At 42.1% G+C, this 14,483-nt stretch overlaps 1 protein-coding gene across 6 annotated transcripts in view; it reads right to left on the reverse strand.

Annotated features, from left to right (window-relative positions):
• stag2 (stromal antigen 2) overlaps positions 1–14,483 on the reverse strand; it is a 148,046-nt gene that overhangs the window by 51,606 nt on the left and 81,957 nt on the right. For all 6 annotated transcript variants that reach the window (XM_033030739.1, XM_033030735.1, XM_033030736.1 and 3 more), the window contains 7 exons: positions 13,772–13,848; positions 12,807–13,011; positions 9,260–9,411; positions 6,384–6,457; positions 6,142–6,265; positions 5,923–6,021; positions 1,182–1,261 (listed from right to left, as the gene is read on the reverse strand). In XM_033030739.1, coding sequence (XP_032886630.1) covers positions 1,182–1,261; positions 5,923–6,021; positions 6,142–6,265; positions 6,384–6,457; positions 9,260–9,411; positions 12,807–13,011; positions 13,772–13,848 — 811 coding nt within the window. The remainder of the gene's footprint in view (positions 1–1,181; positions 1,262–5,922; positions 6,022–6,141; positions 6,266–6,383; positions 6,458–9,259; positions 9,412–12,806; positions 13,012–13,771; positions 13,849–14,483) is intronic.

The raw sequence follows: 14,483 nt of genomic DNA on the forward strand, positions 1-14,483 counted from the left end.
ATTTTGCAACATGCAGAAGCAGCGATAAGCAGTTTTGAATGTCTGAGTGGTAGCATTTGTGACATGAGAAGCGAGTGTTGTGTGCGCAATGGCAAGAAGTGCAATGGGCATGACGCTGGCTGGAAACCAGCTGAAACAAAAACAATCAAAATCCACAGTAATTACAGAATGAGACCTGGGTTCTAATATTTTGGAACAGAGCAGACTTACAGCAAACATATACAGTTACTCCAAGTCTGAAGATTACGCTTTTAGATGGGAGAAAAACTTGGAATCTTAAAAATAAAAAGTAGTTTGTAAGAGAACAGAAAGCTCATCAGAGTTCTCTGTGTGATTCTTCTTGGAAAGAGAAAAAAAACCTTTAGAATTGTACACAGTGGAACTCAAATTGGAGTCAGGAAGATTCAAAGAAAGGAAACTGTTTGAATAAGAAACTACTTGCTCTGGAGCATCGGAGGTTGAGGGGAGACCTGTTTGAAGTATATCCAATGATGAGAGGTGTAGATAGGGTAGATGGTCAGAACCTCTTTTCCGAAGGGTGGAACTGTCAAAGACTCGAGGGCATGGCGGCTTTTAGGTGAAAGGGGCAAAGTTTAAAAGGAGATGTGTGGGATGTTTTTTTTTTACACAGATCGGTCGGTGGGTGCCTGGAACATGCTGCCAGAGGTGGTAATGGAGGCAGATACCACTGTGGCATTTAAGCGTCTTTCCAGGCACATGGATTTGCAGAGAATGGAAGGATATGGATCATGTGCAACCAGAGGTTAGTTTAACTTGGCATTATGTTTGGCACGGATATTGAGAGCCAAAGGGCCTGTCTGTACCTGTGCTATATTGTTCTCTGTTTTTAAATACAGACGAGTATATGCATGATCAGTTATAACGGAATCAACTTGACCAGAAGTGAGACAATTCTGAGTTCATATTTGGAAGCAGAGGAAATACAAACATGATTTTGGTTTGATATATTCACTGATGTTGAATATACAGGTACGAAATATATAGTTCTTAATATAACAAACTGAAATCAACTTATTCTCCAATTCCCAACCTAACCTATCAGTAGATATACGATTCATTTCAAATAGCAGGATGATGTGCGGACAGGTATTCACTGCCAAAAGATTCTCATAAGCCGAACACCAAAGCAAGGCAAGTGAAATCCAACAACATCTACTTACTGCAGAACAAGGGTGAGTAGTTTTATTGCTTGAACAGCAACTTCATATTCTTTATCCAGGGTCATGGAAACAATTCTATCCTAAAAAGAAATGGAAGTTTATAATGCAGCAAACGGAATAAGTAGGGAATTATCATTATATGTAGCTGAAACAAAGAACTACAGATTATGGTTAATGCACAAAATAACTCAAAGTGCTGGAGCAACTAAGCGGATCAGGCAGCTTCACTGGTGAGCATGGATAGGTGCCATCGGGACCCTTCTTCAGACTGCTGAATTACTCCAGCACTTTGTGTCAAGTCACCTTAAAACTAGGTGCAGATGCTGCTGGTCTGCACCAGCAAGCCCTTCTTCACCAGCTGCCGTGGTTGTTGATCAGCTCACGTTGTAGCCCTTGGCGACAGCACTTTCTGCCAACGACAAGACGTCCTCGGTCACCTTGGGGCTCCCTCCCTTCTCACCTGCTGCTGCTTCCAAGGTGGAGTATGTTGGCAACTCCGGGGGAGGAGGATGCGGTGGAGCGCAGGGGTGATGGGGGGGTAGACATAGCTAGGTGGAAAAAGTGATGGCTGATAGGAAAAAAAGCCTTCGCTGGTGAGAAGGGAGGGAGCCCCACAGTGACCAAGCACGTCCACCCGGTGTCGGCAGCCTCAATAAAGCGCCGTGCCCAGGGGCTACAACATGAGCAGCAACAGCATCCGTCAGCGGACCGGCCGGTGGGTAAAGAAAGGCTCGCTGGTGCACTTTGAGGCCCAGGGATGGCGTCAGAAGCCTGGGCTGGGTGGGCGTGGTGATACGGGGTAGCATCAGCAGGTCCATCCGCTATCACCAGAATCCGTTAAAAAGAGGGTTTAATGTACAAAATTATTTACTTTTAACACTAGACCGTGTTATATTTTGCTATTAAATTGTACTTTCAACAATGGTGCATACAAAATCTGTGTGGTGTGAAAATGCAATTATAGCAGTGGCCACACTTTTTACTGCATTTCCAAACCCTATGTAAATTCAACTTCAGTAGAACCTAAATGCTGAATATGACCAATAGGCATACCCATTTATGTGCTGCAATTTGATGTTGTGAACAACTGGATTCTACTGGAAAATGTTTCACAGCAGTTATTTATAGGTATGTTGCAAAGCCTACCTGAAGCGTCGCTGAAAATCTGTCGCTGCGGGTGTGCGCGATTTTGGCGCCGTTTGGAGGGGGGCGGGTTTAAAACGCGATTTTCCCTAGGCTGTTCCAATCGAAGATGTTCAGCCTTGTTAATTATTAACGAAAAATCGCTGGAAGACCCCGTCGCAAAAGCTATTATTAGTTTTAAAGGCCTTGGATAATAGTTATAGTAGTTTAAAAATCAATCTCTAAACCCGCGACCACCGACAGCCGTCAGGGTCCCATAGAGCAAACCACAGAAGGTATGTAGCTTATTTTTACATTAAAAAGGGCTTCTTAAGATCCCTTTATACAAAGTTTAATATTGCGAGTAGCTCATTTTGGCCCCAATATGTCCCTCAGTATTTTTCTGGGCATTTGAGGGCACAAATCTAGCGCAATGTGAACGTTCTAAACCAGCGTGTTCACAGGATCCCACTAGAAAGCTGATTTAAAATGGACTTTAATTTACAGCAATTGAACACTAAATTCCTTCCATTTGGCCTATAAATTAATGTAAATGAGATTTAAAAATCATGTTTTATTGTGAATTATTTATGAATATTATTTGCACACTTAGGCTATTTAAAAATGTTAATCATTTATTAAGAAATGGATAGATGTTTAGATAGTAATTGAAGTTTGAAATTAGCTACACTTGGGTAACTAACTAATTATATGCTTTAATTTCAGGTCATCCAAGTAAGATTATTTTATATTTGTTTCAGAATGCTTCAATCTATGATAACTGAAAATTTCATTCAGTTCTCTTAATTTTTAAGAAAGTTATGGGCTTTTGACTCCACGATCACAGCTTTTTTGTTACGTCCATAGAAAATCAATAGGGAACAAGATGCTAATTTCAGAGTATGAAAATGGCCATAACTTTTTAAATACATGAGATATGAAAGTGAATTAGGTGTCAAATTAAACTTCTTTTTATGCTTTATCTGATGGGATAAATTACAGACTTGATTTTTTAAATCTCAAAATTTTGTAACATTGCTATTATTTAAGCCGATATTGCATGTGGTTTTAATCAACAAAGTCTAAGTTTGAATCTATGCCGTTTTATCAGTCGTTTATTATGGAGTACAAACCGAAGATATGCCAGAATCCAATTATATTCAGAATAATTTTTATTGATTCTTTTTTCAATATGTGAGCATTGCTGGCAAGGATAGCATTTACTACACATTCTCAATTGTTTAAGAAGTTGGTGATGAACCACTTCTTTATGGAGCAGACAATCGCACCATATTATTGAGTAAGGAATTACAGCAGAATTTAGATCCAGTTATAATGAATGAGTGTCAATATATATCCAAATCAAGTTAGCGTATGACAAAGGAAAACACAGTGTTACATGCACTTGCTGCTGTTAGCTTTTTGGCATCAGATTTGGCACAGGCTGTTGGAAAAGCCCAAGGCATGATACTGCAGTGCATTTTGTCTATCTTAAGGGCCTGTTGCACTTGGGCGACATTTGGGCGACTGCGGAGCGTCAGTGACTGACGCCCGTAAAACCGTCAAGTTGCACGACATACACGTATGCTGTCATGCGGGTGACGCCCGGTTAGGGTTGAGGCTGAAAAATATTCTTCCTTCAATGCATGAATTTTAAACATTAATATATTAAATTTAATACAATAAAATCAATTGTGCAAATGAAAATATGTCTGAGTCGTCACGTTTTATTTATAGATGTATTGGTCCGCTTCCAGATCCGATCACCAGAGATGGATTCAGTGAGTGTAGACTGAACTCCCCCCCTCCCCCCCATCTCCCCCCAACCCTTCTCCCCACCCTTCTTCCCTTCCGTCCCTTCTCCCCGCTCCACTCTTCTCCCCCTTATCCACTACCCCCTCCCCTCACATCCCCTTCTCCCCTCTCCCTCCCTCCCATCCTCCACCACCCCCCCTAAACCTTCCTCGACGCCCCATTTGTGGACCCCGTCTGCGACTAGCGATCCCCCGCACACTATTCCACACATGCTAGTTCCCAAAGTCTGCATTTATCCCATAGTCAATGTTACTAAAACAGATGATGTGGCCTTTGTGCAGTACTATTAGTGGGATCTAGCTGTCACAGGCTGGGTCCACAAATGGGGGGCGTCGGGGAGAGTGGGGGGGGGGGGGTTGGGGAATTTGAGAAGGGAGAGAGAGGGGGAGAAGGGGATGTGAGGGGATGGGGGGTAGTGGATAAGGGGGAGAAGAGTGGAGCGGGGAGAAGGGAGGAGAGGGGGACGCCCCCCATTTGTGGACCCAGTCTGTGACAGCTAGATCCCACTAACAACTCGTGGCCAACAGCTCAGTTCCCATGAGGAGCAGGCAGAAGCTAGGGTTAGGGATTGGGTTTCCTCCCGCACTCCAAAGGCGCACAGGTTTGTATAAATTGTCCGTAGCGTGTGTGGGATAGTGTGCGGGGGGGATCGCTGGTTGCAGGCTGGGTCCACAAATGGGAGGGAGGGGGGGAGAAGGGGATGTGAGGGGAGGGGGGGGGTAGTGAATAAGGGGGAGAAGAGTGGAGCAGGGAGAAGGGGGGGGGGAGGGAAGAAGGGGGGGAGAGGGGAGGGGGAGTGGAGGAGGGATGGGGGCGGGAGGGGGGGGGAAAGAGGGAAGAGATGAATTCAGTCTACACTCACTGAAGCCATCCCTGTGAAAAGAGAAGGTGATCAGATCTGGAAGCGGACCAATACATCTATAAATAAAACTGAACGACTCAGACATCTTTTCATTTGCACAATTGACTTTATTGTATTAATTTTAATATATTAATGTTTAAAATCATGCATTGAAGGAAGAATATTTTACAGCCCATCTGTGGTCCCTAACCCCAACCCTAACCCTAACCAGTCGTCACCCACAGGACAACATACGTCAGCGTGTGACAGGGCGCACGACATGATGAGACACCCAAATGTCGCCCCAGGATTAGGAACATTCCAAAATCCTGGGGCGTCAGGGAAGCACCGCGCGTTACTGCATGCGTCACCACGCCTCGCCACGCGCCAACCTATTTTTAGGCTGTTGCGTAAATACCATGCAAATGGCGCGCAAGTGGGTCAGGCCCTTTACACACTGCAGCCATTGTGCACCAGTGAAGGAGTGAATGCATGATTGGGATAAATGGGGTGCTAATCAAATGGGTTGCTTTTCCTGATTGGGTACTGAGCTTCCCATTAATTGTGGAGTTGCACTAATCCAGGTTGCAGCTAAATGGCAGTATTGTTGGGCGAGTAATGTGGGCGTGGAGCATTTTGATTAGCAATACCATATGTGCAAATTGTGCACATATTCAGAATGCCATTTACAACTATGCTTGCTTTCATAGTATTCTTTGATGAAAAACGTGCGGGGGAATGTATAACTGAGGCATGAGATAGGAGATAACAGACAAATAATGCACCATGGTAGAATTAATGGATGAAACTAACACACATGGTTATCATGATAAACTATGATCAAATGTGGGTGAATAAATGCTAATTTTATGGACAAGCAAAGTACAGATGTAAATTTCACCAAACACATTAACAGTACAAAATTACTTTGGATATAGATAATAGAAATTAAGATGAACTAACCTTGAAACGACTTGTGAAAAGTTCAAGTTTAGGAACGAGCTCTCTGTTGTAATAGAGACCTTGCAAAGCTATTAAACATTTGAGCCGTACTTCACCTTGCTGAAAAATAAAATACATATCTTAGCATAAAATGTGGGATTGAGGGGCGGGGAATTCAAATTTCTGCATTTGCTGCATATTATCTGTACTGAACACCTACAGAAATAATAGATACTTTACCTTATCATGCATAGTCCATCCCACATACTTCAAATAGCTGTCATTTAAGAAGGCATCGCTGTACATTTTCATCCAAACTCCTATCTCTTCAATGCAGACAGCTCTTATCTCTGATATAGCATCACTTGATGGAGGGAGGAAAACAAACAAAACCAAGATAAAACAATCTACCTCTGTACGGAATCTATCCTGCTTATGCTACAAAACAGTAAATTGAAATTTAAAAAAAAGATGTTTCTTACCGATATCGATGCACAAACACCCCCTTAAAAATAGCATTCATCATATTTTCAATTTCATCCTGATTTTCTTGAAGCTGGAATAGAGGAAAAAAATGTTTGCAAATATCATGAATTAATCTTCATCTAATTTTCACAATCGGAGGGAAAAGTTCTGGTTGGGGTGCAAATAGTTGTACATGAATAAACCACACCTAAACAAATATTTGTTATGAAATGTTATTTCTATCAAATTTCCATTCAAACTAAAGCAAATACAGAATTTACCATGAATGAGTCTCTTTACATTATCTTTTAAATAATCTGAACTCACTTTTAAAAGTAACTCCCCCAACGCAATATTCCAGCACTCACCCGTTCCCCCAATGCAACCCATTTGGCTTTTATTGAAACTTTAATCATGGATAACCCGAGGGGGGGGGGGGGGGGGGGGGGGGGGGGGGTGTGGCACTCAGCAGCTTGAGAGCCCATTGTGATTGGTGCAATGGAGGGTAGGGGTGAGGGGAAGGGGGGAGGTGGGGGATGGGAAGGTGGGGGGAGGGGGTTATGGGGGGGAAGGGGGAAGTGGGGGTGAGGCGGTTGAATGCCCCTCCCTCCCGGAATGGGCCGTCCTGCCTTGCGAGTGCATTGTGACGTCACTCGGATTTCTTTTCCCCGAATTGGATGAGTTTGAAGAAATTGGGCTGCTTTTAAAATTTCAATGATTAATATCTTCGAAAATATAGGTGGAAATGCGACAGGAAGATGTTTATCGCCACCACAGGAAAAATGTGAGTTGGATGTGTGAAAATGGGAATGCTGTGGCCTAGCGTTTGGAAGAAGATAGGAATTAACCAGATTGACACATAGACACATCGTGGGCACAAACTAGATGAAGACTTTTATTTTTAGAGATAAAAAAGCAATGAGATTAATCCAGTGGGAAATGGGACCATTACAATATGTAACTAATTATTGAAATCATCCCATTTGCCATCTATTGAGACTCAAATTTAAGTAATTTTTTTTCACAGATCCATGACCACATGCTCATTTTACTGATGGATAGTGTTGATTTATAATTTTAAACGCCCAGATTTTTTTTTAAATGCCTATTGGTATTTTTGCATCAAATGGGCAATAGAATACTTCTCTTGCCTCGTTTAATGCAAATAATACTTATTAATTAATATTCAAAAATTATCCAAACAATCCACTTGAATGGCATCTCATAGGCTATCCTATCCATTCATTTCTGCTATCTCCAGTATAAAATAGCAGATTTTAGAGAATGATATAGGAATTTACTGCATTAGTCTTATGCGAAAGGAACATCAAAACCAAGGAAAGGATGGAACTTGCTGTGCATTTAAAACAAACAACAAATTCATATTTATAACAACTCTTACAATTACATCCCCCTCATTCAAGACTCTCCCCATTTGTGGCAACATCTCAACACCAACTTACTCATACCCCTTTTGGATCTTGTATGTTTTATTAGGACCACACATCTTTCTTCAAAACTCCAAAGAAATCAGCTGCAACGTTATTGGCCATTTGTTATATGTCAACACTGTGATTTTGCATGCCTTACTATGCTATAGTTGATCCCCTGCCTTCAAAATAATTATATATTGATGAAAGACCATGAGATTAGACCATGATGTTGTACAAGGCTGATGCTTACCCAGAACACCTACTGTTTGCCTAATTTTGAACTGCTACACACGATCCCATTTAACATGGAGGGTGCAGCAGTGTGAAGCTCGGACTGACTCCACAGGGACTGTGCAGCTGTCATTTTACTGATGCGACGGAGTGGCGCAGCGGTAGAGTTATCTCTAAACTAAACACTTCTGCCAGTGGTGAATCGAAGAAGATGATATCAGATAGATTTATCCCTTTACTTATTGCTTTCCACAGATCCAATTTAGCAATATGTCCTTGGGGCTATTATCGACATGATCAAGACAGTTTTGATGATGGCCAATGAAACTCCCATGCATAGTGAAATGATAACCTTTGTGGCTTTGTGCTTTTTCCCCAGTGTTTGTTCAATGAGGAGCACCACTGATTCATCTGCCCAGGAAAAGAACAGGTGGCTATCAGAATATGTTTCCGATTTGAGCTAATGTTACTTGAGGTCTTTAATGAGGCCTGCATTAATCAATAATGTTTTATTATTAATGTTTAATGTGTTATGTGTCATTCCTAACTGTCACTGTATGTCGTTGTCACTTGCGGGCGGAGCACCAAGGCAAATTCCTTGTATGTGAATACTTGGCCAATAAACTTATTCATTCATTCATTCATTCAGTTAATGTTGAGGACATTTGAGGGCCTGTACATTGCAACGATGCTGACTGGTGGGTCTGTTTGGCCAATGGAGTAATGCAGTCCGACAGATTATGATGAAGTAGAATGCTACGTTGTAAGATAGAATTTTCTAAAAACTTATTCAAGATGCTGCTGAACAAGTCCATGAGATAGTTCATCCAGTCTAACATTACTCCCCAGATCCTTGAGGGGAAGGTTACGCAATGCCCTAATTTAATGCTGAGATCAGCCATGTGGACCAGTCATTAGATAAGCAGAAGAACTTTTGACAAAGTGTTCAAAAGGGAACTGCAGATGCTGGAATATCGAAGGTACACAAAATGACTCTATATGTTTTAGGTTATCCACAAAATTAGTTTTCCTCAGTTACAGATTGTTAGTCAGGGTCTGCACAATTGTACCACTATATCCAAAACTTTCTAAACACCACAAAAAAATCCTTCTAAAAATAGAAAAAATAAAATAAATCCCAGTAAATCCAGTCGTGTTTCTTAATGGAAGAAAAACACTCAAGTACCTCATTTCATACATTTGTGTCAAGATATAAATATTTGACCAACCTCTTTCCTCTTCTGTAATAGGAGCTCCAACCTGTCATTAGCTCTTTTGCCAATAATTTTATTTCTTTCAGTTTCATATTGCCGCTGGGTGTTGTCCATGTTGATACTTAAATTTAATGCCACATTTACTAGTGCTGTCATCAACTTCATAGCTGCATAGACAAGGTAGGGGGAGTACAGGTTTAGTTATACAAATAGAAATACCAGGGATTTATTTATAATAATAATAATAATAATAATATATCTTTTATTGTCATTGCACGTCAGTGCAACGAGATTTAGTGTGCAGCTCCACTGATGTCCAGGAAAGGTAAATAAATACAATACATAAATAAACAAGCTGAATTGATTGACGTGACCATCTGAGGGAGACTGTCCAAAGGGGGTGGGTGGGGGGGCACTCATTAGTGCCGGTTCAGAGCCGCTATAGCTCTTGGGATGAAACTGTTCCTGAGTCTGGCGGTTCGGGCGTAGAAGGCCTTGTAACGTCTGCCGGAGGGAAGTAGTTGAAACAGACCGTGGCAGGGGTGTGATGAGTCCTTATGGATGCTGAGGGCCTTCCTGAGGCACCGCGTGTGGTAGATGCCCTCCAAGGCTGGTAGCTCTGTCCCGATGATCCTCTGCGCTCTGTTGACGACGCGCTGAAGAGCTCTCCTCTCCGCCTCCGTGCAGCTGAGATACCACACAGAGATGCCATACGTTAGTATGCTCTCTGTGGTGCAGCGGTAGAACGTTGTCAGCAGCTGTTGGGGCAGACCAGTCTTTTTTAATGTCCTCAGGAAGAACAGTCGTTGCTGTGCCTTCTTGACCAGCGCGGCGGTGTTTGTGGACCATGTGAGGTCTTCTGAAATGTGAGTGCCCAGAAACTTAAAGCTGGACACTCTCTCCACACTTTCCCCATAAATGGAGATTGGGTCGTATTCTCCAGAATGGGACCTCCTGAAGTCAATGATCAGCTCCTTGGTCTTGGAGGTGTTTAGTGCCAAGTTGTTATTGGCGCACCAGTCCGCCAGGTTCTGCACCTCCGCTCTGTATTTTGTTTCATCACCGTTGGTGATCAGCCCAATCACTGTTGTGTCGTCTGCAAACTTCACGATGGTGTTGGTGTCGAATGCAGGGACACAGTCGTGAGTGAAGAGGGAGTAGAGCATGGGGCTTAGTACACAACCCTGTGGTGTGCCGGTGCTCAGGGTGATGGTGGAGGACAGGTGCGGGCCCAGTCTCACTGCCTGCGGTCGCTCCGTGAGAAAGTTCAGGATCCAAGCGCATATCGGTGAGCTGAGGCCTAGCTGGTGGAGTTTGGTGGTGAGCTTGGTGGGGATGACCGTATTGAATGCAGAGCTATAGTCAATGAAGAGCATCCTCACATACGTGCCCTGTCTGTCCAGGTGAGTCAGGACAGTGTGAAGGGCCAGAGAGATGGCATCCTCTGTCGATCTATTTGCCCTGTATGCAAATTGATGCGAGTCCAGTGAGGCAGGGATGCTGGATTTAATATGGGAGAGGACCAGCCTTTCGAAGCACTTCATGGGGATTGGAGTCAGGGCAACCGGCCGGTAGTCGTTGAGGTTGGTGATTTTGGACTTTTTCGGCACCGGCACTATGGTGGCTGTTTTCAGGCACTTGGGGACCGTTGCCAGAGATAGAGAGAGATTGAAGATTCTCGTGAATACCTCCGCCAGCTGTCCAGCACAGTCCTTTAGTACCCTTCCCTGTACACCATCCGGGCCTGCAGCCTTGCGTGGATTGATCCTACGCAGAGCGCACTGTACCTCCTGAGTGCTCAGTGTTAAGGCCTGTCCCTCCGCTATGGCCGGGGTTATTTCACACCTGGTGGTGTTGCCAGTATCGAACCGGGCAAAGAAGGTGTTTAGTTCGTTGGCCAGTGTGATATCACCGTGGGGGCAGGCGGGGCTGCTCTTGTAGTCAGTGATGTCCCTGACACCCTGCCACATGCTTCTGGTGTCCGCGGTATTGAAGTGGTCTTCCACCCTTTGCCTGTGGATGACTTTGGCCTTTTTTATGCCTCTGTTCAGGTTCGCCCTGGCCGCACTGTAAGCAGAAGTGTCCCTGGATTTAAAGGCGTTGTTGCGTGCCCTTAGTAGATCCTGAACCTCCTTGTTCATCCAGGGTTTCCGGTTTGGGAACATCTTTATTTGCTTGTCCACTGTGACAGTCTCCACACAGCAGTGTTTATTCAACCAAACTAAAACATGCAGTGCTAAAAATCCCCAGGGTCTGATGGTCTGCATCCCAGTGTACTTAAGGAAGTGGGTCTAGATATTGTGGACGCATTGGTGATCATTTTCAAATGTTCTATAGATTCAGGATCAATTCATGTGGATTGGAGGGAAGCTAATGTTATCCCACATTTTAAGAGAGGGAGAGAGAAAACAGGAAATCATAGATCAGTAAACCCAACATCGGTGGTGGGGAAGATGCTGGAGTCAATTATGAAAGATGAAATTACGGCACATTTGGATAGCAGTAACAGGATCTGTCCGAGTCAGCATGGATTTACGAAGGGGACATCATACTTGACTAATCATCTAGACTTTTTTGCAGATGTAACTAAGGAAATGGACAAGGGGGAGCCAGTGGATGTAGTGTCCCAGGACTTTCAGAAAGCCTTTGATAAGGTCCCACATAGGAAATTAGTGGGAAAAATTAGAGCACATGGTATTGGGGGTAGGGTACTGACATGGATCGAAAAATTGGTTGGCAGACAGGAAACAAAGAGTAGAGTTATAATGATTTAGATAAAGGGATAAAAGTAACATTAGCAAATTTGCAGATGACACAAAGGTGGTTGCTGGAAGGTAAGACCTTCCACTACCTGCAACCTCCGGCAACCACTTTCAACTAGCATCGCAACCGGCTTCGACTAATAAATTACCGATTTTTAAAATGGCAACCTATTTTTAGTTGCGGCCGGTTTTGAATTTTTTTAAATAATCGCCGGAACATAGAAGAAGCGGAAACCACTTTCGACCATTAGGGAGACTGGCAAAAACCTCCGGGAACCACACGGAAACCTTGGGTCTCCAGAGGTTTCCGTTCAGGTTTCCTAAGTGGGACAGGGGCATTAAGAACGTTTCGCTTCAACAAAGAGATCCATTTATTTCCCCCAAGTGTCTCACATCTTTTTATTTCCTACTTTGCGGCAAGAGTAAGAAATTATGCAGATAGGCCTAATCCCTGTCAAAAGTAGTTATAAATACTAAGCCACCGTGTTTCTCATCTGTTTAAGATGAGGAAGACGACTGTTCAACAAATATGCTACATAGTTTAAACCAATGATAACTGCATAAGCAATGAACTTTGAAACAAAGATTTTGAAATAATATTTCCAATTTTTGCAGAAATAAAAAATAATTATGAAAGAATGAAGCATTGTTGTAAAAGCATTATTTAAAGCCATTAATTAACACAGTATCTGTGCAGAGGTGAAAATGACCATAGAGCTTTTTATCCATGCAAACGTCAAATAAATAAAACTATACATAATTTCGAACGAAATCACAATTTTCCATATTTTGAAGTGTACCTGCTAATGTGCTGGTATGTCTGAATGCTCTAACTTGGGAGTCTGATAATCCAGTCAGCAGCGAGATAACAGTATCCATCATGTATTCATCATATATAATACTGTACTGACACTGCCGCACCAGTACGGAAATGAATTCACAGAAACTGGACCTGAACTTTTTCCACTGTGGACCAGGCATTGTGAGAGGGTAATCACCACTGTCCTTAATTTTGGAAAGAAGCAAAAATAGTGTGTGAAAACAAGGTTGCCATATTAACTTACAGAAATGATGGAAGGAAACAACAGATAAAGCAGCTGAAGACAATTGGCCCCAAAATACTCTACCAAACAGGAAATACAGTGAGGCGTTGCATTTAAATTTGAAAAAAGAGCAAACTCGCCTATCAAGTCTTCACTATCTATTCCTGATATTGATACAACTTAAATATCAACTACATGATAATATGTCTATTTACCAAAAACGATACAATTAACCAGCTATTCTATGCTGAAAATTGAAGTGCTTTATCTTTGAACTCCATTGGCTTTGCTTCATTTTATAAACGTGGATTATGAAGAAGAAACAAGTGAACTGTCCTTTCCAATAAATAATGAATGCACAAGGCAGCAATCTGTACTAAAGTGGAGAACAGGCACCTCACGTTTTATGCGGGGGTTACATCCATAAAAAGCAGCGCATAATTCAAATACGCACAAATTAAACATAGAAATTTAAATAGTTAAACAAGCATAACTTTGAGTGCTTTATTTCAAAATTACAGCACATAAATTAGGTCTTGGCATTAATTAAACGTACGTTATTTCAAGAACACATAGATCAACCACGTGTAATACACGAGATGCCTGTACTAACCTTACTTACTTATAATATTAACTTTACTGCAAAAGGTTTTTGCATTATTTCCAATTCCTATCAGGTGCAGCATTTTAATTTATGATCTGGATTGTGTTTTAAAAATTACCTCATCAAACTCTTCTGTCATCTTACGAATTATCTCAGAATTCTGCATGTGCCGGAACATCTCAGCAGTAACAACACCTGCAAAACAACGTTAGAGGAAAACGTTTGAGAAAACAATCGCTTATATTGCTGTTCACTTACAAAATCTGGACCAACTAAGGGACAAGTAGTGCCATATAATTACTTTAACTTTTATAATTTTCCAAAGGCACAAATCAGGATTCGAAGCTTCACCCTGTGTTTTAACCCGTGTCAAGGATGGAATATCTGGACATCAATGTCAGAAACCTAGCTATCAACAGCAATGCCCCTCCTGACCCAAGGGTCTGGACATTGTGCAGGAATCACAGGCAGCAATTTCAAATGACAGGTCAGAAACAGCACAATCAGGCCCAATAAAAAGGGAGAGAGAGAGACAGATTAATTTGACATAACATCTTTATGCTTCAAAGAATATGACATCAAATTACTGTTCACTGCTTAATAAAGTATTTTTTCAAATGCAGTTATCAATTTTATTAAAAGACCCAGATTTAGCAAGAAACAAGGCTCTCACGTTTATTGTCATTTTAAGATTAATGCACCTATAAGCAGAACTATTTTGAGCATGAATGGTTTAGTTCAAATTCAGGCACACTTCAAATTTAACCAGATATTCATTTTTCTTGGATAGGAGGAATTAACTCAATCACACTTGTACCTTTTCTTATTGT

The sequence above is a fragment of the Amblyraja radiata genome, chromosome 12 (genome assembly GCF_010909765.2).
Source record: "Amblyraja radiata isolate CabotCenter1 chromosome 12, sAmbRad1.1.pri, whole genome shotgun sequence".
Lineage (NCBI taxonomy): Eukaryota > Metazoa > Chordata > Chondrichthyes > Rajiformes > Rajidae > Amblyraja > Amblyraja radiata.